A 25,610-nucleotide genomic window follows, 5' to 3' on the forward strand; every position below is an offset into this window, starting at 1 on the left:
GTTTTGGGATGGATTTTCTACGAACACTTGAACTGCTTTGTGATTTTTAGGTAAATATACCAGTTAGTTTCAGTTGTGTGGGTCAGGAGGTGTTTTTAAGATGAGTGACTCACAAGTATAAAAATTCTAACAAAAAATTAGTGTACTTCTATTCATTGTATGTACACATTTCTTGCCACTTTGGAATTGTGTAGATGGAATGGAAATGAACTTGGCATCCTTCAAATACTTTGTTTCAATCCCTTAACTATAACTCAGTGTAGTCCTCAACAGAGAAGAAATGTCTGAGCTGTTTCACTGCTTACCTGTACCAGTCTGGCTGCAGCTGAGACAATATTCCAGTTCTTTCTACAACTGGGGGAAAGACTGCAGCACAGTACTAAAAGGTAAATAAAATGTCTTGCTTATCCTGATGGTGTTGGATTAAAAACAGCTGATAAGAGCTCTAAATCTTGTACAGAGGTGCTCATAAAAAAATAGGAACTGGGTAACTAAAGAAAAGGGAACTAATTAAAGTGTTCAGGCATATACCTTCCAGGTGCTTAAGATTGTGTCCTGACTGTTGTATTCTAGAAAGAGTTCTAACATTTTGATTTGATCGCTTACAGCGTAGTTCCTGAAGTCCAGTATATTTGTTCCTCTGTTTAGTTCAGTTTTTGCTATTCAGTATTTTGGTTAGTGACCTGGAAAACCACCCAAGTTAACCTGAGTGACTTGCTTGTATCAACAACTGTTCTTAAGGCTGAGCCTGGCACCTGAGATAGCAGTGTATGGGCCCTGTAGTAGAAGGGTGGAGAGAGGACTAGGAGGGGAAAGGGAAGAATAGAAATTTTGAGTGAAGAGGTTATATGTCTGTAGGAAGAGAGCCGAGTTGGAGTTACGTGGTAATCCATGGTACACTGCTCAGTCATATCTAACAGGGATAAAATTAGGAAGATGCAGCTTTATGCACTATCCTACTTTTTTTCTGGAAGCTCTAGACTAATAGCCTTCTTGGGCCTAGCAGGTTGCTTGTAGCATCTGTGTTTGTACTGCATTATTGTGTTACAAGGTGTATGACAGCAAGACATATGAACGTCTGGGTTTAGATTAGCCACTACTAAGATGGACTTTAAAATAACCTTTTTGGAGGCCAGTCGTTAATCTGGCTAAATGATGCCCCTGGCAGTCAGCATGGTGATTTCCGATAAGGTGTATTAGCTCTGCTGTTGTTTCAGAGAGACAGTGACCCATAACCACTTGGGTAGATTTAATTATACCTGTTTCCAAATCACAAAGTTGACTATAGTCTGCAACTACCAAATAGGAGAGCATGGGGAAGGCAGGGCCAGGCTCTGCTTGGAGATGCACAGTGAGAGGGTGGGAGGCACCAGATGTGGCAGAAAAGCTTCACTGTGAGGTTCCTCACACAAAGATAGGACCTGGAGCAGTTGTAGAATCCCTGTTGTTGGAGATGTTCAGGACTCAACCTGGCAGGGCCCTGAGCAACCAGTTCCACTTGGACTTGTTCCAAGTAGTGGTTTAAACCAATTGATCTCCAGAAGGCCTGGGGTAAGAGGATGGCAATATTATGTAACTTGCCCTGCATTTTCACCTGACCTTGTTCACTGGGTTGCACCCCTTTGTAGACCCACCACTTTTATTTCCAATTTAAGTTTTAGACAGGTGGGCTAAAAGGAAAGAAATTCCTTCACATCAACTGTTTTCTGGGAGGACTGTCATTCCTAGGAGGAGTGTGATGAAATCTACTGATTTGCACTTAATTTTAAAAGCAGCATTAGTATTTTGTTTCCATTTCAAAAATTGTTATTGAATGAAGTTAATGTTTTCAAGACCAGTGTCAAGTGTACTGATAATAATTTTCCTGCTGGGAGATACTGGGAGAACAAAGTGCATTTTTGGGAAATGAACTTTGAACCGTTAATCAAGTATGACAGGGTTAGGGGGAAGCAGCAGATCTTCCACACCATAATGCTTTCACCAGTTCAGACCTACATGTGTAACTGGTTGAAACAAACTTTCAAAGGAAGTACCAGTTTGGGGTGAGTTTTTTCTTGTCTGCAGTCAGACTTAAACTAAACAAATACATAACCTCCCCTTCAAGAAAAACAATGTAGATAAGTGTTATCAGAATTTGTTGCTGTAGTGAGGCTTGCACATGCTTACAGTGATCTATGACTTAAGAATCTTTCAGGACCACAGTCCTACAAAGTGTTCATTCTACAGTTATTCAGTGAAAAGCATTAAGTGGTTCGCAGGTGATTTTCCTGGCTATTTTAAAATTATGGGCAGTGCTTCTAAACAACTGTTTTAGCAACAGTTCCCTCTGGCTAAGGAAAATAATCTGATAGAAGCTTATAAATTTGGTAAAATTTTGAGGCAAAATACACTGACTATTACAGTATTGTCCAAATAATATCAAACCTAGACCTCAGGAGGTCTTGAGGAACTGGCTAGCTATAGGAATATCTAAAATGAAATTGTAATATCAAATGTAATAAAGTAGGTTTAGCTACTAGTTAAATTTAAAGAAAAAGGAAAAAAGCAAACAAAAACACCCACAAAAACATGAACATCCTTTGGATACTTTCCAGTTTTATTCTGCTGCCATAACATAGTCACACAGAAGAGTTGAAGTGTAACAGATCATGCTCTGCATTCAAACATATAACAAATCTCAAAACATTCCCCAGTCCTTTATTTGCAGGGAATAAATTAAACACAAAACATACACATGCTTGAAATAAATTTTAACATAGGTATCAAAAAAATTTAGGGGGAATATTAATTAAGGAATGAAGTCTCAGAACCAGCCTGATGTTCTTATACATTTCAAACGAATGTAAATTATAATGGAACATATTTATTTTATTTACTCCTCAAACTGAAGTGCAGCACAATATAGTTTAAGTGCCTTGGCACCAAAATAATATACAAATAATTAATATACTAGGCCATTTGTAAATTCATCATTAATTCATCATTATCCTTTTTTTTTAATGCTAAAAGAAGCGTGCAGCAGCCGAAGCCAAATGTGACCATATTTGCTCATGTCCATCTTTATTCTCTAGAATATAGCACTTATCTACCTGCAAAGTTATAGATTTGAAACTCCAAGTACAAATTAACAGTATGCCTAAAATCAAGCATGTTCACACAAACTTTGGACTGCAGAAAGGGAAGCTGAGCTCAACGTTCCAGGCATTTCCTGTCTAAAATGCAATGTGTTTATATGCTGTTACTAAGGTGACTGAAGGGTTGATCAGCTGAAGCAGCTATTTGGGCTCATAGAAATTAGGGTTTTTTTTTTCCTACTTCAGAAGCTCCTCTCCCAAGAATTTTGTCATATACTATAAACTAGAAAAGAAACTTGGAAGTCAAACTTACGCAGCTCTCAATCTTTCCTACTTAGACTATGAATTGGCTTGTGATATATGAAATTAACAAAGTGCAAATGATTACCCAAAGCAAAATCTGATGCCCAATTACCTTTTCTCATCAGAGGATTTTTGTCTTGCTTCTTATAACCTTTAAATTACAATTTAATACTTGGAAATACTTTTAAACTGTACATACTAGCATTTACATAGAGGAAAATTATGAACAGTTACACTTTTCCTATTAATTCATATAATTCAGCTTTAAGAAGCAGAACAAAATATATATCTGAAAAACATCTAGTTATATAAACATCTGCATCTTGTAAATTAGAGATTAATTAAAGGTATTTAACAATATCATAGCTATTCTAACAACAAAATATTAGGTAAATAAAAAGAAGAATTGCATTTATTCAGTAGGATGTTTCTTAAGGTTGATTGTTGGGTTTGGTTTGGTGTTTTCCCAAGGATACAGCTTTATGAAAATAAGCACTGTAACTCAAAAGCTTGCTCTTATTCTTAAACGAAGAGATTAAAAAAAACCAACAAACCTATGCATGAGAACAGATGAGGGGGAAGAGAGCAAGTGCTTACTTTCCTTTCAGAAGTCAGGAGATTTTTTGCAGTAGTTAGAGGGAAGGCATGGGGGAAGAGATCTAAAAGTTGGGTTACATTTTTCTTTTCATGAATACTGTTTTAGTGGAACAGCATTACAACAGAGATCCTCGTTATGTCTGTCTTATTTCTGTTGAAAAATACTTCATTTCCTTCCCTGTCCCATGGAAAAGCTATTAGATAGATGCTTAGGCCTTACTGAATTACACCCTCAAGACATTTTTAATAATATTTTAATTATAAAAGTAAAAAGAAGAAAAAAAAACAACTTCAAGTCAAAGTGCAAGCCACCTTGTTTCAGCCCTTCATAAAAGTCTTAATGTTTTTCCTCATTCATCTTCACTTATTTTTTAAATATAAAAGTTGAATGAGCTTTTAGGAACTTAGAGTTCTTCATCCCCAACTGTGCACTCATCAGTAGATAGTTTCTCTACTCAGCCCAAATTTCATTTGAAAGTTTGTTTTCAAAATACTCTTAGAGGTAAGAGTGTTTTTAAGCTGTCCTATTCCTACATGATCAGAAGCATTAAGCAAATCTGCACTCAGCCTATTATTGTAATAAGAATTTATCTGAATAAGTAGCAGAAAGAATACTTTAAATTTCTTTAAAGCAATGTGAATGTTAATTTTTCAAGTTCTGTTAGCTACAATAACCTTTTTACGATTGCACTGTAAACTGTTCCAGCCATCTGATTTAAAGGAACAAACTTGATATTCCAAAGCCCACTTTGTGAGGGCTAAGAATATGAAAATATTATAGAAAAGGTTATTGATTCCAAGTGGAAAAAGTTGAGTTCCTTCCTACAATAATTCTAGAATTTGTCTAGGTTCTTCAGACTTTGGGGAGGAAATTGGAACTCCTATGAGCATAATCAACCTGAGAAGCACAGTTAGCAGAAAATTCCTATCACTACTAACTGCCAGCGTTTTTAATGTTGTATATTAACTTGGTTTTAATCTGACCTTCTGAAATGAAGGTTCATAATAGCATGTACAGAAGCTGTACAGAAGAGGACGCTTAATAAAAATTCCATTAGTTAAGTTGTGGCTAGGGATTCCAGTGTCACTCTTGCCAGTAATACCTTAGAATCCCTATTAATATCAGGGCTTAGAAGGAGGGGAAGTGAGAGGGCTAGGGAGAAAGAGGAAAAGGAAGATGAAGATTTTATCTTCAGGTACCATACACTATTTAAGTACCACTTAAGGAAAAGGCAGCAATAGGAAACTTGAAGATAGTTCTACCCACACAAAACAATTAAAAATATATCTACAAACACAAAATTTTAGTACTTAAAATGCTGCTATTTTGCTCGCTTCTCGAACTCCACTCAGGTAAGCTCCTGTGACAGTCTGAGGAAAGTGCCTATTTGTGGCCTGTATTTAAACAAACAAAGTTAGTTTTTTCTAAAACTGTTAGAAGATAGAATTAGAGTTTATCATATCGATTTTATTTTCCTTAATCATATACAAACATTTTTAAAAGCCATGGAAAACTTCTTAGAAAGGATTTTGGAGGAAAGATTTTAGCTACTTCAAAATTTGCAAGGAAGTCAACTAGCAAAAGCAGTAGTCTGTTTTGGCATCTGCACGTTAGTGGGGCAGGTAAGTTCTGATCCAGTGTAGAACATACCTATACCATCAGCAGTATGCATTTATTATGTTACCCACAAATGGAGTAATAGACAATTTGACCGAAGATACAGGTGGATTGTATAGTCTTGTCATGTTCTGCATTTGCAGTTTACACGGTTCACTCCTGGCCTGAAATAGTTGACAGACTTTCCATGCCAAATAATGTTAATAAAAAGGATTGAGTCAAAAATCAAAAAATGTTAGAATTGTAGAACCACAGAACGGCTTGGGTTGGAAAGGACTTTAAGATCATTTAGTTCCAAGCCCCCTGCCACAGGCAGGAATGCTTCACACTAGACCATGGCACCCAAGGTTCTGTCCAGCCTGGCCTAGAACACTGCCAGGGATGGAGCATTTACCACTTCTTTGGGCAACTTGTTCCAATGCCTCACCACCCTCACAGTAAAGAACTTCTTCCTTTTATCTATTCTGATAGTCCCCTGTTTAAGTTTAAACCCATCACCCCTTGTCCTATCACTAACTACTCTGATGATAGCAGTAGTATCACTACTTCCTGATGAAGAGTTAGCATATTTGTGTAACAGAATATTTATGTGCTGCCTCTAGATTAATGGTGTTGGTTAGCAAAAGATGATCTTTCACAAGAAATAGTTCCCCAGTGACTTTAATCAACACTAACAGAGATACTTACCTCACCAGCAAAAAATATTTTTCCTTGTATGTCTTCAGCTATAATGTCGTAAGCTTCACCGCTGCCCCCTGTTTTCACAAAGCTATATGCCATCTGGAGCCAAGGGTCTTTGCTCCACTGAGTAACAAAAAACTTCACTGGGTCAGGAACCTCCTGCAAAACCAAAATGGAATTTATTCACTGCAAAGAAAAGCCCACAATTGCTTTGCTTCTTGTTATAAACAGTTCCTTGTCATCTTTAGAGTATGTAGCATGATTACTATACAGATTAGATTACATTTCAGAATTAAATTCTATTTTTCTTTATTACAGTACTAGCCACAAAGATAATTTTATTTGCTAGATGTGCCCGATGCCCAAAACATCACAGCTGCACTGTTTTAATCTGGATATTACACGGCGGGGGGGGGGGGGGAATATCTCAAAATAGATAGATACTCTTGCAAACAGGTAAAATACCAGTATCGGCATCAGCCTTCCGATATCTGAAGGTGGCCTACAATGATGCTGGAGAGAGACTCTTCATCAGGGACTGTAGCGATAGGACAAGGGGTAATGGGTTCAAATTAAACCAGGGGAAGTTCAGGATAGATAAGAGGAAGAAGTTCTTTACTGTGAGGGTGGTGAGGTGCTGGAACACATTTCCCAAAGAAGCAGTAAATGCTCCATTCTTGGCAGTGTTCAAGACCAGGTTCAATAGAGCCTTGGGCAACATGGTCTAGGGTGAGGCATCCCTAGCTGTGGCAGGGGAGTTGGAACTAGATTACCTTAAGGTCCTTTCCAACCCTACCTATTCTAGTATTCAACACGTTTGTGTATGTAATCTAAGCACTTTCTATCTTGGTAAGGCGTGGTGCTTTGCTACTTTTAGCTGTTAAATGTCAAATGGTAATCTTCATTTTGGAGATAACTTTATTCCAGTGGAGAAATAACATTACTTATCTGAGACCAGAAAATGAGCTGGCTTGAAAACCAAGTTCAGGAAGAAATTAAAACGAACAAACAAACCCAACAAAAAAAAAAAAAAAAAAAAAAACAAAAAACAAAAACAAAACAAAACAACGGAAAAAACTAACCCAGAAAGTCAAGTGTCTATAGTGAAACCATGACAGTAATGCTGGGTATTCTTTGTCACATTGCAGCATAAAAATTGCACATAATTCTACCAAAAAGAGCCTGGATAACAATTGTCTGAAGGCTTAGTCAACTACAACTGTATCTTACGCTTGAGGAGCTTGTGACAAGTAAACAGAAGCACCTCTGGTTGCCTCCTACACAACATCTGGTATCAACAAATAGACCGCTCCATTTAGGTAGCGAATGAGAGACTAAAGCTCAAGCAATTAAGACAACAGCTAACCATGTGTGGCAAGTTTCATGGACAACCCAGAAGAAGTTCTTGTACACCCCTGAAAGCTATCTTGTCTTTGAAAATCACACTGTGTTGCGGACAGATGACTGAAATTCACAACTGCTATAAAGCATGGAGATGGACATAAAAGTCATTCTTCTAGACCAGAGCATCACCAAAACCAAAGACCTGTTTGCTGCCTCTACGTTCTCATGAGATCACAATAGCAGGTGTGTGGACTTAGATTGCATGTGATTCTGGTAACTGTAAAGCTATCACCAAATGTATGTTTTCTAGGAAAAGTCAGGCTTTCAGATACCAAAGTTTTTCCAAGATCATTAATCCTAACATCTCAAGTAAAACTTGAGAGATCACTCATGAACATTAGCACAAGCATTCCTTGGGATCCAACTGCATTACTGTCTATAGAGTGAAATGCAAGTAATATTGCTGAGTGATCATCTTGTGCTTGCTCCAGATTTCCACGAGTTTCCTATTAGTTTTTATCCTAATGATGAGCGGGGGGGGGGGGTTTACACTCAGGATGCAGGGCCCTTGATAAATCATTCTGCCTGTACCTCCACCCCAAGACAGCTCAGCAAGGGTTGTTTCTTATTACAAGAGTAAGGGATTTGTTTTGGGGGGGCATTGTATTTTTAGTTGCTTTTTACATAGGGGGTGGGGAAATAATAAATTAATCTAGCTTAAAGCTTTTATGATGTATTGGAAGCAGCGATGACAAAAATACCCCCACCCAACTATCTCTTAGAAAAAGTGACAGCTAAGAAAGAAGCCTATTTATGTTACCTGCCTGAAGTACTGATTTTAATTCATTTGCCTTTCTAAAAATGCTTTGAAGGGTGATAGTTAATTTCTGGCTTTCAATTCATTACCATTTTCCTTCAGACAGATCTAAGATATTTCAATTCACATTTTTCACACAAGAGACAAAACATTGTGTTTTTAAGTGTGTCTCAAAGGAAGCATATTCCCTCAAACTGATAAGAAAGGAAAAATAGTTTTAAATGTCAAAGGTTCTTTTATACATAATGAAGTAATAAGAGCAAAAGCTTTATGTCTGTTGGCAAGTTAATTCATGTCTTAAGAGTCTTCTTTTACCTGCTCCTTAAACAGCTCTCGAAGTACAGTCATACACTGTTGTAGTACTTGTTTATCATCTAAATTCTTAATGGTTGCCACAGCATCTCCAGTGACCACTGACATTAAAATGCTTTCTTTGCCCTAAAAACAAGACATTAACATATATGTGAGATCATTTTGAAATTAATAGGCTAGTATTTCTCGAAAAGTCCCTTTTAATTGGTATTTGACAGAGAGATTCTCAGCTACCAAGCAACTTTTGTTCTAGAGGAAAGTGGGTTTAATTCCTTAGAATAAAGACTGCATATTCGACAGTATTTATGCTCAATTTACTAACATCCTTTGATGTCTTGTCTGCAGATCTGTGTTGCAGTCAGCCCCATTTACAACTTGCTGAATTAACTGAAAACTTCCTATTCACCTATTTAAAAGCTACACCAAAACATTTTACATTTATGGTGTTACTCTTTATGGGAAACCTCTTGAGCACCAGTTCTGTGCCAAAATTCTCCCTCAGCTGGATTCCAGTTTCAAAACGTGGTAATAAAAAGAATCTATTTAAATACTAGTTAGATAAGTTTTGGATTAGGCAAATACTAAGTTCTTACCAGGAGATTTTGGCCTAATTCTTCTAGCAGAGAATAGCTATCAGGCAAATTAAAAATTGTATCTAGTGTCTATGGATAGCACCAGCACATTAAACCTCATGTAGAATGAACTTAAGTATTGAAAACTTCTGTTTAAGGGGAGTCATGTACAGGTACAGAGAGCATAGTAATGTCTTCACAGGATGGCTGCCTTTTGGAGTAAGCCATAAGTTTACAAAATGGCCTTTTAACTGCAGCCAAGTAGTAAACAGCAGTTTTAAAAACATAAAAAGGTAAGATAAAAATGTGTCATGTCTGCTTGGAACTGGCAGGGAAAAGAAAAATTACGTCAATGCACTGGTCTGAATTTGTTTTGAAATTCATGAGTTTGGGACTAATCCTACAGACCTCAGTTTCATACAAAGCCTAGTGTTGGTCTTTTCTTCTGTGATTCCACATAGCTATTCAGGCTAGTGCAAGTCATTAAGTGTTAATAAACCAGGATGATCTTTTTAACAGGATATTTAACTAATTTAAATAAAGGAACAGAAGTCCTAAACTGGAAGTGACTAGCAGACTTTGTCCCAAATTAGTACATCTATATTCAGGTATTAACAGAATTTTTGAGAATAAAAGCATTAACTTGCTGTATTATTTTGTATCCAAAAGTAAGAAAACATTCCCATTTATTACAAAGAAATATCAATCAGATTTTGCTTGATAAATAACACTGCTTCCACTTCTTTTGACAGTTGCAGGAATGGGGAGAAGAAAACCCTTGCTGGTCAGTAATTATCGCACCTGGATTCCAGACTGAATTTCTGAAAGGCCAACAGAAAATACAGGTAGTGCATGATACCTCTGGATCCATGTCATAGAAAACACTGAAGAGCCCACGCTGGCTGGAATTGGGTGGAACATGACCAAAAAAATCAGCTCCTTGAATTTTACTGTCCCAGAATCTGTAGGGAAACTGCAAGGCAATCTAGAGAGAGATGAAATTAAAGCGTTTCATATCACAAAATTTAAAACTGGATATAGTATGTGTTCTTCTAATTCTCTGTCCCTTTTTCACTCAATTAGAGACACCCAGTTCTATGAGAGGGTCTCAACAGAGAATATGTGGGTCTGTTCTCCAAGAGGGACAGGGAGGAGAAAAAGATGCTAGTCTCACAAACTGCAGACGCGCAGACTGTCAATGCACTATGGAAAATGCTCAAGAAATTCAGCAGAATTTTTACAAACCTAATGTAGAACTTGGTGATCCCAAGTTCTGTGGTTTCTGAACCTTGACTTGAAATTTCAACATTGTTACAGTGCTGTTCCCCCCATTACTTCTGTTACTGTTTTGTTCTAAGCACACATTTGTGATCTTACTGGGGATCATTTCAGGAGAAGCTGTATTTGCTCTAGGAAAGGGTAGAAGATTTTACACTGGTCAAATACACAACTTTCAGTATTCTTCTGAAACAGCTTATGTATTTATTAGGTCAAAAGGACCTAGAATAAGCATATTATTTAAATTTTGGAAGATTTAAGACCATCATGAAGGCTTGCTGGAAATTAAAATGTTTAAGTTAAGTTGTGAAATGATTCTGCAAACAATCTCTTTAAAAAACCCATTAAGTTTGGAAATCTAAGCAAGAGAAATACATGTGATCCCCAATAGCATTTTGCTCTTCTAGGCTAGTATATACAAGTAAAACCAAATGCATAATAATTCCTGAGGAATACGCAGCAAAGGCAACAGGGACAAAGCAGCTAGTGTTTCTATGAAAAGAAAATTAAATATAATCTGAAATCATTTACCTTCTCAATGACTCCTGCTCCTAAACTATTAATGGCTTTAATTTTTTTTTCTGACAGTGGAGGATTAAACTGAATGGCATTTTTCTGAAGAAGGGCCAGCGGTACAGTCACTAATACCTGAAAGAAATAATTACAACAGTAGCAAAAAATACTGCACTTAAGCCTTGCATCATCATCTTGACTATCTTGGATTATCCTTGTAGGATGCAGCATAATACTCACCAGACATCTTTCGATCAGTGTCTAGTTTTACTCCCCATTAATGAGAAACTCATGACTTACATTCAGGAGAGAACAGGTCCTACAGTTCACTCTATTGAAGTTGTAGTCTGTTGAATTGTTTGTAGCAGAGTGGGTAACCATGCTACTAATTTTAATACCTCCTGCAAATTAGAATCAGTGGCTCTCATATTAACAAAACTGCCCTTTTTGAAAAGAGAGAGAAAATGGTCTTTGCTTTCTTTTTTCTTCCTTCACAGATCCCTTCTCTTTAAAATATGCTCAGTAACACTGTTGATGTCAATCCAGTCTTGATCAAATTTATGTATAATTTTAAAAATCATTAAAGGCTAAATTACACAGCATGAAGCCAGTGGGGATACAAAGAAACACAAGTTGTCAAGTCCTGCAAGCCAAAGGGAAAAATTTTAATAGGGCAGATTCACTGGCTAAATGGGGTAAAGCTGTGAGCAGGGAACAGAACCAGAAAACATAATTGTCACTTCAAAGAGCATATAAAAATCTATTTGCTTCAAATTTTTATTACTAACTTTATAGTGTTTAGTTCTTCAAATTAACTAGTACTCAAAACTCAAGCATGCTCAATGAAAACTAAGCTCTAGGACATCCAAATGTGGGTCACTAAAGTATATAGTGTTTTCATGTTTGGGGGAAGAAACCGGACTAAATAAGTCTTCTGAAGGGAAGGCAAAAAAAAGAAAGAAAAAAGGACTGTACTGTGGTCAGTATTGAATAGTCAATATTTAATGTGAAGCTTGAAGCATATTAGGTACCTTTTGTGTTGTCCACACTGTTCCATCTGCAGTAGTGACCTGTACTTCCTCACCAGAATAGTCAATCGTCTGTACCTGTCAAGAGACAAATTGAAGAAGGTTATACTACAAAAATATACATATGCGATGCAAATTCAGACAATAGCAAATACAGCACCAGTCTGAAAACTAGGAATTGAAGAACACAGATTTTCCAAGAAATATTGAAAGAAAAAAATAGCCTCCATGGAAGCTGAAAACAAAACTCATAGTGATTCTAACATATAAGCTCATCATATCATAACATTTAAGTACTGATAGTCCTCAAAGAGGATTTCCAGAAATGGTGAAATTGTCCTCTCTATTATTAAAGACAAGTCAAAATAATCACAGGCACATATTGTTGGGTCCAAAAGAATACAAAGATATGACTGTGTGCTTCAAAGCAATCCCAGACAGGCACCACATCAACATTTTCCAGACTCACTGGGAAATTCAGCCGGATGTCCAGCCCTTCTGCCAATTTATCAATCACAGTAGAATATCCCACAGTTAGAAGAGTGTGATCTCCAGCAAACTGTGCAAAAAATTCATTGTGGTCCCATGAGCGTGCAGATACCTGTGGATAGAACATAACTAGCTGTGTTTACTGGTGAGGTGACATGGCTGCCATCAAAAGTCCCACAGTTTAGAAGAAGCTGCCCTAATTCCCTTCACAACTGGAAAAAACCAAAAAGTGTACCACCAGCATGTATGGCAACACTGACAAAACCAAACAGCTTGTTTAGCTAAGGGCACTTTACAACATATGAATTGCTAGATTAAGAAATGTTGTAATATGAGTTGGTCAATAGCAGGTACTTTATAGATCTGCTTAGCAGAGAAAACAAGGAAAGCAGTACAAAATTTCAGTTGGATTTCAGTGTATTTATTTTGGTTTTCTGTCTCTAGCAAAGAAATCAGATTTTACAGCATTAAAACTTCACATAAAAACGGAAATATTTTATTTCCCAACATGAAGGGAAAGATGAGATACCAAAAGATCTCAGTGGAAATTTTTGGTCACTTCATAAGTTCCTCCATAGTATCTTTCATTGACCTCCCCCACCCCTGCAAACTTAGTACAAAAGTGGTGATTGCTTAGTGCAGATATCACTAAACAATAAAAAAAATCGGAAACAATTCTCAAACTGCTATTCAGATGCCAGTTCTTATCACTGCAGTTGCATTGACTTCATATTTTGAGTTTAAAATTGAAGGTGAGATAGATTTTAACATTTTTCTTATTTCCTTGGGTGTTTATGAAGTGTGAAAGCTTGACACATCAAACTGTTTTCCACTGACTGCCCACAGTCTTGCAGATTTTTATTACATTATGTGCTTCTCAGTTCAGATTTGTGCATCTGCACAGATCAGTCAACTGTCCCACTACAATTGACTCTAAACATCTTTAACCCAAGCAACAGGACTGAGTAAATAATGCAGTGCAAACAACATCATACTCTGATATCAATTTCCTGAACCTGCTTGGTTAAAACTGAAGTTGCAAGGAAAGCTAAGTATCATGTAGTCAACAGAATACTTAGGAGTGCTGAACTGAGGCCCACCATCAGGGTGTTGGAACATTTCAGAAGTTAAAAGCGTTTATTCTCAAGATACCTAGCAAGGTAGAGAAATACCTCAGATTTTAAACACAGAACTGAGAAGCAGACGTCACAGACAACATCCTACCACCATCCATCACCTAGGTGAATCCTACCACCCAGGATCTCAGCTAGATGTCCTACTCCACTGCACCATCTACTTTCAACTTCCATGTTAAGGAGGATCTCACTGGAAGTATGTCATGAACTCCTGACAGATTACCTAAGGCAGTGCTGTAATCTGTGTCTCAAATGCTTTTAAAGAACATGTTTGGGACACAGGAAGTTTAGGGGTAGCTGATCCTTTGGGACCATGGGATGGATCAGATGATTTCTCAATGTCGTCTCCAACCCTATTTCCTATGAAGCTCAACCACATCAGAACACAGCTATCAAAACTCACCTGAGAGAGGTTGCTGCCACAGGCATACTCCAAATTACTGAGATGGAACTGTAATACTTTTTCTTCAAGCTCACTGAACTGGATACCAGACTCCTGAATAAAGGCTTTATAGATCTCTTGTATTTTTTCTGCGAAAGAACATGTTTAAAACAAGGCTATATCATGATTCGTCAAAAGTCCTGCTGCATTTCAATATGCTGTTCTCTGGATCACAAGATTTTCATGCTTATTGCTATTTTGCACCAAGATGTTTTTCTTCTCATAGGAAAAAAAAAAAAGGCAAGAACTTTCTGGTGATAAACAACTTTGTTGTTCGATCACAGGTTTCCCTAGTAAATGGGAAGCTTTAGGGTAAAATAGAGGTTAACATTATTTCAAAGAAAATAAGAAACACTGCGACAGCACAGCTAGGCTAGCCGTTGAAACAGGATCTGAATTAATTATTTAGCTATCATCAATATACAGTAGAAGATATTTCAAGGAAAATACAACCGTAAGATAATGGAAAATCCTTGCAAATAAATCCTTGCTGAATTTTTACAAAACCAAAAAAACGGAGGAATTTAATCCAGAGTTCACTGAAGAACATAGGAGCAGCTAATTCTGTCTTACAGAATCCAGCTGGAAAGATTTGGAAGGCAGACATTTCTGAGCAAGTTTTTGTTGCTGCTGTTGTTGAATGTGCTTGCATGCTGTAAGTGTGGTGGGAGGCGTTACCAATGGAGATGGGAAAATTCTTGCCAGCAGAAGGCTTTAATCAGGCTATTTTTTAGAAAGATTAATCAAAAAGTGCAAGAGTTGTCGATAACTATGGCCTGCTTCAGCAAGGAACACATCCTTTTAACTGCTAGTGCCACTAGTTACACTGAAAAAGCTACATGAAAACAAGATACTACATCAGAAGTCACACAGTACTATAAAAGCCTACCAATTAGACTTCCTTAGAAGTTACAAGTGACATTTTGGTCTGTGTGTATACGACAGTCCTCCACAGAGCCAGGTTATCACTGTTGGATTTAAGATCAGATGTATATCCACACACTTCTAAAAATGTCTGCTGTAAAAGCCAATTTAATATCAAAGTCTATGAACACAGCCAACATCTTCACTTTGCAGTACCTCTCACACTTACCACCAAGAGGAACATCTTGATGTTGAGTTTTATCTTTTCTCCACTCAGAGACGACATCTAGGATGGCATTGAAATGAAAGTCCATACGTTTATCAATGGTGGGATCTGTTATTCTTCCACCTTCTTGGATCAAGTCACATTTCTCCCCTAGTTTGTGCATTTTAATGCCAAGCTTAAGAAAAAGACATTTTATTGTGCTTTAAGTATTGAAAAACTACAGTGCATAGCCTGCTCAAAATTATTTAAAATAAGGTAAATCCCTCAAATTTAAGTGATACCACTTAAAAAATGTCCGTAACTTTAGATAATTAGTCAGACTAACTCAAACTTTCATTGTCTTAAAACTAGAATACCAACCATTTTTCATTCCATTGATTTTTCAGTTCCCGCCCCCCATCTATCCATCCTTTCTTTATCAGGGATTTCCAGAAACCTTATCTCCAACTTTCCTCTCAGGCCAGGGGCTGGTATAGAAATGTTGGATCTGGTCATCAAACGTGATGAACCAGTCTCCTTTATTTCTACCTTATCTTATTCTCTAAATAGCCATTAAAATAATTTCCCAGGATTTTCTTCTGCCTGATGCCCAAATAGTTCCCTGCATTCAGGAACTGACAGGATGTTGCCTGCTGATTACCTCCACTTTTATTAACAAGCAAGCAAAGAAAGAAATTTGGAATTAAACCTTCTAGAGTACCTTGCTCTACTTGTCCAACTTGTATCAAACACACAACAGAACTAAATCAGAATAAAGGTGGTTTTCTACAGTCTAAAGAAAATAGCAAATACAGCACTGACTTCTTCCTAGGGCCCTGTTACATAAGGGTGCACTCCAGTTTTTCACATATCCTCACAACTCTAGGCTGCTGGTCACCACTGCAGATCCGTTCTCAAGATACAGTTGTGCTTTGAATGAAAGACAATATCAAATGACCACAAAGAGATGGGCAGCCAGGATATTCAGAAGCCATTGCTCCTGACCTCATAACTAAAACATGATTAAAAAAACCCCAAACATCCTCATGAAAAAAATCCACTTATGACACTATAGAGCACTATACAGTTAAAATAGCATGAGGTGGGTTTGCAAGCCTCTCTGAATGAAATCCATACTCTGGTTCCACTTGGAGATAGTCAGCTTCCTGCCCCAAAACACCCAAATGAAACAAAACAAACAAAAATCTAACTGTAGTGTGTTTATATTAGTAGCTGTTGGACATAATCATCTTAACTTGTGTGGAATTGAACTAGAAATACAGAGGCTGAGCAAAGGCAAGCCCATCACAGAAGTATATATTATGACAACACACCAATAGCCTCTGACAGCAAATCCTTTCCAGAAAAAGGGGAAAAGTGGTTTCTTCTGGTTCTGAAGCTGGAGCTTTCCTTTACATAATGTACCATTCTACAGCCCTTCTTTGTTCCCAGCTGTTATCAAAGATACAATAGCAACACGGAGTTTACGTACACCACAGAACACTGTTTTAATCGTACCATGAAAATGGACTCCCACCCTTATCCAGCCACTCAAACCTGGCTATAATGACAGTTTTTCACTAGTGATAATGCATGACCACTGCAGGGAACCCACTTGCTCACACATTAGTGCCATTGGGTTGTTGACACATCCATTGACGATTTGTGCACCTCTTCCAACAGTGACTCCTTTGAATGTCTTGTCATCCCACACTCGGCCACCAATTCTGTCTTTAGCTTCCAGGATAATGACCTATGACACAATGCAGCTTAGTAAATTGTAAGATTTGATTATGTTAAACATCTACCCAACTCCAGAGAGCAAAGGAGAAAATTAAACACAAAAAAACCCCAAGCAAGCCAGCAGTGCTAATAATCTTTATTTTCATTTGTGGGTATTGTCCGTTTATGCATTTAAATTGTCTTTGAAAGGTTACCCTTCAGGATATACATATATAAAATAACTGTTAATTTAAGAAATTACCCTAACAAAAATAGGCTTAAGATGTATTCAGGACATCTCAAAATTGGATTTAAGGCTATTTACACATATGTTTAAGTGCTGGACGCTATTAAGCACAATGATCTGGGTGCAGTGTCCATCTGAGGAAATCCATTCACCTTTTGGAAAAATTTAATCCTGGAAAATTCCAAGAAAACACCATTCTCATGTATTTCCACCATTCATACTCATTCAGCATCCACTACCTGTCACAGACACAGGATACTGGACTAGGTAGATATTTGACTGATTATGTTTACACCTACTTATGTTATCTTTTTATTTTTAGAGAAATATCATCTCTCCAGAGCAGTAGAAAGCAACAGTGTGTGTATATATATATAATGTATCATATGTTTTAAAAAAGGTCTTGCCAGTTGATATTTATATATTTTACTGCAGGATAGCTTTCCAAAAGATTTGATGTACAGAAAGCCTGTACTTCGATTTGCTATTTAGCAACCAAAGAATGAGGTAATAGGCCTATTAGGATTCAGGGAGTCATAAATATACACGTATATGAACATATAAATATGTCAATCTGGAAAGTCAGATGCTTATTCATTTCCTTAAACATCAGCTTTGCAAACGCTTCATATATAAAGAGTCCCATAGAATGTACAATTATGTCAACATGTAAATATTGTGAGATCACACTGTCAAATATGAGGCAAAATACATAAAATTTGCTTGTTTTTAATAAGCAACAAGGAAGTACAGTAAAGTGCACAAATGAAAGAAAATTTCACCTCATTTAAACAGCCATTATTATCTACAGTCCCAATTTTTAGACATGATTATCTCCCCTGTATGAATGTCTCCCCTATTCTACCAAACCGTATTCACTGCGTGCTTTGCTGAATTTTTGATACCAATAAATGCTGTGTTAACCAGCACATTTACTCAATAAGCTTCTAGATTTTACAAATTATCCTGGGTTCAGCAGTAGCAGTCATTTTTCCCCTTCTTAGTAGCTGGTGCAGCGCTGTGTTTTTGACTCTCAGCCTGAGAACAGCGCTGATAACACCGGTGTTTTTAGTTGTTGCTCAGTAATGTTTAGTCTGACCAAGGACTTTGTGAGCCTCATGCTCTGCCAGGGAGGAGGGGAAGCCGGCAGGAAGCAGAGACAGGACACCTGACCCAAACCAACCAAAGAGGTATTCCATACCACAGCTCATCATGCCCAGTATATAAACTGAGGGCAGCTACCCGGAAGGGCTAGATCACTGCTCGGGTCGGGCTGGGTTTTGGTTGGCAGGTGGTGAGCGGTTGTATTCTCTTCCCTTGTTATTTCCCTTATCATTATTATTATTATTGGAGGTAGCAGTAGTGGTCTGTGTTATACCTTAGTTACTGGACTGCTCTTATCTCAGCCCGTAGGAGTTACATTCTTTCAATTCTCCTCCCCATCCCTCCGGGAGCCGGGGTTGGGGGAGTGAGCGAGCAGCTGCGTGGTTCTGAGTTACTGGCTGGGCTTAAACCACGACACAAATTGAGATTCCCTATACATAAATGTCTGTAACAAGAATGTAATTATTTTTCTTTCTTTCATTTTAATGAAGAACACTTCCAAAGCAGAGGAAGTCTAATTTTTTTAAGTAGTGTATTCTAAAGTTTCATACCTTAATTCCAAAGTTGTGCAGCTGTCGGGCTGCTGCTAATCCTGCTGCACCAGCCCCAACAATAATGACAGATTTCTAGGAAAAAAAAAAAAAAAAACTTATAGAACTAAAAATAGAGCTAGAATAGAAATTATCATTGCACACTTATTTTTCTTCTTGCTAAAGTTAAAAATAGCTTTAGGTTTCAGAAGTCTAGGCTCTCTTGTCCTCTAAAGTAATCAGTGATAACTTTTAAAGATGGCAGTGCATTTAATATAGAGAAAAGATAAATTGTAGCTTTGAAAATAGTTACAACTTTTAAGGACTTTAAAAGTAGATGTCTCAATTTCTTTTAATGGAAACAGCTGAAGTTATCAGCCAAGTAACAAAATCTAATTGAAGTTGTCAGACAAGAAACATGCTTACCTTGTCATAATTTCAATCACAGATTGGGTTGAGCAGTAAATACTATTTCATAAATTAAAAACATATAAATACACTTTCCAAACATAAAGCAACTTATGCAAATGAGAAAAAAATCCAGAACCAAAAACTTATTACACGTCCCATGTAGTTTTATAGCACTAATAATGTAGGGATTACTACAGCAACTTACGTTGTGGTATTCTTTAGGAAGAAGATACTGATCGGGACTGACTGACAAAATCCCTGTATTAATTAGCCCTTTCCTTGTCATAAAATAAAGTATCCTCTCCATTTCATGTACACAGCGAATACGCACAAGCCCCCGAACAATGATGTGATGGATACATTTTTGAGGGGTAAGAGCCTCCTGCAAAGGAGAAACAAAGAAAGTTGATTTTCTAATATTCAATTTTTTCATGCATTCACATCATATTTAACCTGTAAACCAGGAGGTAAAAATTAATCATGAATCAGGCTTCTGAGAGCATTTTAAAAGCAAGTTGTGTGGTAGTTTCTTTCAAGCCAGGTATACTCAGTAAAGTAACAAGTTATTAAGCTAGATTAACTTGGAATAAAAGCAAATGAGTCTACCAGACATTCCCACAAGCTCCATGGTGTGCTCCATTACTGTAGGAATTGAAATGCATCCCTGATTGCAAAATTAATCTACCTGGTGGCAGTGCTCACAATGACATTCCAGTAAAATCTATTCCAAAATGGCATTCCAGCTAAAAATAGATCTATATCCAAAACCTTCATATAATTAGACATCGGTAGCTGAAAGTTCCAGTAATTCCATTGAAGGCAGTGTCACAGAGTTAGCACAAGTAAAAAGACTATCCCTGACCAACAGTCATATGAAAAAGAGAAAACCATAAAGTACCCACAAATACTGTTTAAAAGTTAATAGCTGGGTCCACTCTGTAGAGTTTCAATACTTTCAAAACTTTTGTATTTTACTGCAAAAGAAGCTCTGAGGCATTAAAATTAAAAATTAGTAAAAAAACCAAAGCCACCAAACATCCAAGAAGAGTCCCCATCCCCCAAAAGTAGCTATTTTTTGTAAACAAATTAACTATTAACATCTCTTACCTTACAGTTTGTATACCACAGGGCCAAAATCAGGTTTCTCAAAGCCAAGTACATGGTGGGGTCCCTTGAATATTCTGGGAACTCATATAGCTCATCCAGTTCCATAACATCTGGCCTCACACAAAGTGCTTTCCCACATTCATTGGGCTGGTAAAAAGGCTGGAAATACTTGTTCATGCCTGCAACTGAATAAAGACACAGCATGAAGCGATCATATTGTGATATATCTTCACCACATCCTTTTCCCTCTTAAGATGATCCATTGACCTCAGACAGAAAAATAAGTAACAAAGTTTCCCAGCCTCTAGCCACCTTCAGAATGATTTCATTTAAATTGCTGTTCCCTCTCCTACCCTCTAGGCTGTGCAGTATTAATTATTGTCCTGCTACCTGATGGGTATGTCTTGCATCTATCAGAGCTTAAGTTTTGTCAGAGAAACAGTATGTGCCCTCAGATATCGTGATGAGTCCAACAAGGAACAGGATCTAAACTCGACTCTAAGGTTCATCACTGTACAGGCTCATGCAGTACTCTGAAACCCTTCAGCTTCAACTCCCAGTACTGCCCAGAGTAGACAGTAACTAAAAGTAATCATTTTCCACATGCTGTATTGGTAGCAATGAAGTTTTCCATTTGTTAAGCAGATAAATATATGTTGAATAGATGAACAGATTTTTCTTCAGCACATAAGGAGACCAGAGCCTGCTAAGACAACACAGAAAATTAACTTCCCTCAAAGCACTCTCTCCAAGATGGGTATTGGAATCCTGAACTACCTTTCCCTGTACCTGACCTATTCTGCAGATCTGCACTTCCAGGCTGTCAGCCTCAGACCTGTCATTAGCAAAAAAATAAACCAAATCCGAGTGCCTTAAGAAATAAAATCCTTTCCTCCAAAGATCCACAATACCAAAAGCAGCAGAACTGTGTTTTGTTTTGATAAATCTTTATTTCCTGAAGAGCACGATCTTTAAGTACCCACATGTTAATTTCCTATTTCTATAAACAAATGACAAGTAGTAAACAAAAAGCCTATGCAGTCTCTGCTTACTCCCTAAACAAAAGCCATACAAAATGTATTACCTTTACCTTACAAAACGAGTAAATTGTATCAAAGAAATACAGAGGCAGTTACACAGAGAGTGTGTATCAGTGCTGAGAACAGAACCAGTGCTTCTAATCAGGAGCGTTATGTGTCTTATAAGTTCAGTTATAAGACAAAATTTAGCACACCTACTTAAGCAACAGAGCCCTGCAGATGGCCCTTACCAGTCAAATTAGGCACGCTTTTTAAGTGCTCTAACTTCACAAGGTTGGATTCACCAGGTAACCGATTGGTGCTGGTACAGGATGGACTCATGCCCACGCAGTCGGGATAATATGCAGCTAGAAAGGGAGCTGCCACACTGTCTTTCAGCAAGGGAGGGAGTATGAGCATGGAGTACCACCAATGGTCTGAAACTTCAGCCACTCTCTGGCCAAGCGGAGAAGTGAAGGAAAGAGGGGAGAAGAGAACATGTCAGTACTTTGAAAACGTTGGGAAAATTAACCAATTCCCCCCTCCCTCCAAAACTGAGTCCAGTAAGCACTAAAGTACCAGTCTCCGATTTGCAAGTCATAAAGACATTTTCTCTCCCTCTTTCCCCTTCCTCAGCCTGACACAGAAAACCTGTAGCATTAATCCCTTCCGCAGAAATGGAGGTGAAACTTCACGAACTCCACATCCACGTGGAAAGCAAACAGATGAGACATGCCATGACAACACATCTATGCCTTATCAGGCCCTTTATAAAACATCCACAGGCTTTTTATGCATCCAAAAATCTGAATTTAGGAAAAGTCTACGCCAACAGATCAATTTAATTTAGGTTCTGCTATCCCCTTCAAAGACCTTCTAAAACCCTAGAAAACACTAATGATTCAGCCTTACTTTACAAGTCAAACATACATTAAGGAAACAATCCACGAAGCTTCTACAAGAGACCACAAAAAGCTTAGATATGTTTCCTGGGATAGAGGTACCTCAGGTACACTTGTCAACATTGTCTTACTGAACATCAGATGATACTGTGTCTGAAATGCACGGTTATGTGATCATAAACCCATTGAAATTCCAACATACATCAAGTCTAGTCTTGTGTTACGAGGGAGAAGAGAAAGAAAACATGTTTCGATGTTCTCTTGCAGTCTTTAGAAAGAGGAGACTAGCTTGACTAAAGATAGAAACCACCTGGAAGACAGGGAAATTTTAGGATGGGGAATTCTATTTGAAAGCTGGCAACTGAAGACTGTTTTGCCTTGATCAAAAATGAGAATTAGGAGTAAACCTTGAATCACAGGCCACAGCTCAAAGACACCACAAATCACCTAAAAGCTAATTGTTATGGTAGGGCTGAAGAGGAAAAAGATGAGAAAGTAGAAGGCCCTAGGCTCTGTTGCAAATAGTGTCTGACAATTTCCTGAGCAAAATGCATAAATACTGCTACAACTGGCCAAAGGACCAAGAAAATGAAAGAAATATGCCATGCTTTAAGAATGCTTTCATATTCTAGAACAAATGAGGAGGCACAGTCGCTACTCACCAAGTCCTCAGGCATGGAACACTGGTCTGAGCCCTCACCCTGAAAGGAAAACAAACTGTGTCACAGCTATTCTTAAGCTGTACAACAAAAATTCAGTGTAAAACAAAGTAATTTGTCTATGGCATAGTTTTTTTAAACTTAAAGTGCTGGTATTAGCCTTCTGTGACAAAGATGATTATGTCGGTCAAAAACAGTGTAACATACATAATCAAAAAACCCAACAGACCGCGAATTAAAAACAGGCCAGAAAATGTTTCTCATTTGTTAAGTGAGTTTCTATTGATCAGACATTAAAATATACATTCTATTCCATGAAATGAAGTGGAACACTGAAACAAACAAATGAAGGGGGGAAAAAAAGGAACTTTAGAGAAAAATTATTTCACATTTTCCAAAGACTCTTCCAGGCTTGACTGTAAAGGACAGTTTCTCATTTAATTTAAGAGTATCTTTATCAAGATTAAATGCTGACCCTTCAAAATTTCATATGGTCAGTCTTTTCATGTTACATTTTTAACTATGTAGATTCTATGGCACTGTAAGGGCTTCTCCAAATTTCAGGACTTAATTTCATGCCACAGCTGAGAGTTTTCATGTAAAGCCCCACGACAGACTTGCTAGAAATTAATTAGAGCTTATTGAGCACATAGGCCTGCCACCATGCAGCTCTCCAGGCCATCAATCATTTTGACATTAGAAACATTAAGCAGCAAAAGAGAATTTAATGCCTGCAAACAAGAAATATCAACTTGTTGTTAGTTTCAGTATGAACAAATTCTTCTGTGTTACCTTGGTGGAATTGTTCAGTTTCATACCACATCTGTAGGTTTTTGCTATTTGTGGTGTCAGCTGAATTTCCTTTGTCAGCTGACGCCATTTACCACAGTCTGACTTTGTGCACTGCACCTACAAGTCAGAAAGCAAACATGTTTTTACTTGTTGCTGCCTGATTACAGATAAGATTAATGAAGCATAACTAACCAGTTAGAAAGAAGAGAGATGCGAGACAGTTGTCAAATACAATTGTTAAAGTTGTTCTCATGCAATTCTCGGGTCGCATACAGAAACCTGGTGCCCATCTCCAGTAAGATGGAATTTCTCCTCAGAACCGAATTTTGAAATTAATTCAACACCCAGTTACTACAGTCTTCAGTGGGTTTTGCAAGCATTATTGCAAAAACACATTGTTCACCACTTCAAAACCAAAATCCCCAACAACAATATTCCTTGCATTCCAATCTCTCTTCTTCTGCTCTCTTTACCAGGGAATTAAAAAAATCTGGTTTGGAAGTCTTTAGCACTTGTACTTTCTTATAGCTCCCTTTTCTCTGCCAAGTCTTACTTTACCTGAACATCACACATCTAAGCTGCCACTCACTGGAAAGTGACCAAAGGTTGTCCTTTGTGGGGTATGGAGATCAACAACGTAAGAGTTGATCAGAATTATTATCTTGAGCTTTTCCACAGTACTCTAATACTAGAAAACCCCTACAAAGAACTCAGCTGACCTGCTGCTTGAACAGGCAATATCAGAAACTCACATCAGAACATCACATTGAAATATACCCTTTTAAATAAATCACCCTCCATCTTACCCAGTATGGAAGCTGTTGATCAGCCATGAAGGCTTTTGGACTGGGCTCACTTTTGCCATTACTTGTCCAAATCCTTTTCCAGGCAGTATATTTCTCATAACCATCTTTATGGCTAAGAAGAAAGAGGAAAGAGCAAGCAGTCAGAAAACCAATTATCTAGTTAATTTTAAGCAACAGCGGTTACTCTAAACATTTTCTGTAAGGACAGAGAAATAAGGCTGTATAGAGTCCTATATTTTTCCTATTAAAAGAGAAGAGTCATGGTTCTTAGGACAGCAATAAATTGTATCCTGACCAGTATGTCTTTCTGATCATAAGCACACTTCCTGGTATCTAAGGCCTGGACAGAGTCACAGGTACTGCTGAGCACATTAACATGTGAAAGTCTTGGCAGAGCTGGAATGGACCTGACTCCCTCTCAAATGGGAAGGAGCTTGTGGCTGCATGCACTCTGTGAGCCTGGCCAGTCTTCATGGCCGCTGAACTGTGAGAGTCAAATCTGCTCACTGGTTTGATGTTACAGAGAGGCAAGGTCTCCTGAACTCACACTGTAAAGTGAATTTGCTTTATAAAGGAAAATAGATTTACTTAAAGCTGTTCTCCTATTTCAGATTTTCTGACATTTTTTTAAAGAATGACAAAAGCTTCAGGAGGACTGTATACACAAACCAGCCTGCCTGAAGTAACCACTTCATTCATGCTGCTGTGTTTAAGTTGATGATTAGTCCATAAAACACCTGCAGTTTTAGCACCAATATTTAAGTTTTACTTTGAATAAAGCAAGCACAGAGGAGAAGTCTTTGTATTATGTTTATGTATGTGATGTTTCAGCAGTTGAAACGACTGCCAAATTTTAGTGAGTACTGAAAAAGCACAACCTTAATTGGCAAAGCTACCTTCGGTAATAGTGGTCAAAACATTCATTGCAGAAGTGTTCCCCACAGGAAAGATGATACCATCTAGATGTATACCCATTTTTAGCACATCTGTAACACAGGAGACATAGAAATAGATTTATGATACATCTAGAGAAAAAAA

The 25,610-nt window shown here is 37.6% G+C and overlaps 1 protein-coding gene and 1 long non-coding RNA gene across 2 annotated transcripts in view; one reads left to right on the forward strand and one right to left on the reverse strand.

Moving 5' to 3' along the window:
- Nucleotides 1–135: 135 nt before the first annotated feature.
- Nucleotides 136–10,342, forward strand: LOC136008264 (uncharacterized). The gene is made up of 3 exons (XR_010610026.1): nt 136–386; nt 7,422–7,860; nt 10,071–10,342. It is a non-coding gene; the product is annotated as an uncharacterized LOC136008264 (long non-coding RNA).
- KDM1B (lysine demethylase 1B) overlaps nt 2,576–25,610 on the reverse strand; it is a 27,055-nt gene continuing 4,020 nt past the window's right edge. Inside the window, exons 4-21 of the mRNA XM_065667240.1 lie at nt 25,469–25,558; nt 24,573–24,684; nt 23,767–23,883; nt 22,978–23,016; nt 21,665–21,869; nt 20,395–20,579; nt 19,493–19,669; nt 18,898–18,972; nt 16,889–17,026; nt 15,298–15,469; nt 14,166–14,293; nt 12,607–12,738; nt 12,141–12,215; nt 11,128–11,244; nt 10,178–10,303; nt 8,750–8,872; nt 6,280–6,432; nt 2,576–5,369 (exon numbers count right to left, since the gene is read on the reverse strand). Of these exons, the coding sequence (XP_065523312.1) occupies nt 5,286–5,369; nt 6,280–6,432; nt 8,750–8,872; nt 10,178–10,303; nt 11,128–11,244; nt 12,141–12,215; nt 12,607–12,738; nt 14,166–14,293; nt 15,298–15,469; nt 16,889–17,026; nt 18,898–18,972; nt 19,493–19,669; nt 20,395–20,579; nt 21,665–21,869; nt 22,978–23,016; nt 23,767–23,883; nt 24,573–24,684; nt 25,469–25,558 (2,248 nt within the window). The 3' untranslated portion in view covers nt 2,576–5,285. The remainder of the gene's footprint in view (nt 5,370–6,279; nt 6,433–8,749; nt 8,873–10,177; nt 10,304–11,127; nt 11,245–12,140; nt 12,216–12,606; nt 12,739–14,165; nt 14,294–15,297; nt 15,470–16,888; nt 17,027–18,897; nt 18,973–19,492; nt 19,670–20,394; nt 20,580–21,664; nt 21,870–22,977; nt 23,017–23,766; nt 23,884–24,572; nt 24,685–25,468; nt 25,559–25,610) is intronic.

This window comes from Lathamus discolor, chromosome 2 (genome assembly GCF_037157495.1).
Source record: "Lathamus discolor isolate bLatDis1 chromosome 2, bLatDis1.hap1, whole genome shotgun sequence".
Lineage (NCBI taxonomy): Eukaryota > Metazoa > Chordata > Aves > Psittaciformes > Psittacidae > Lathamus > Lathamus discolor.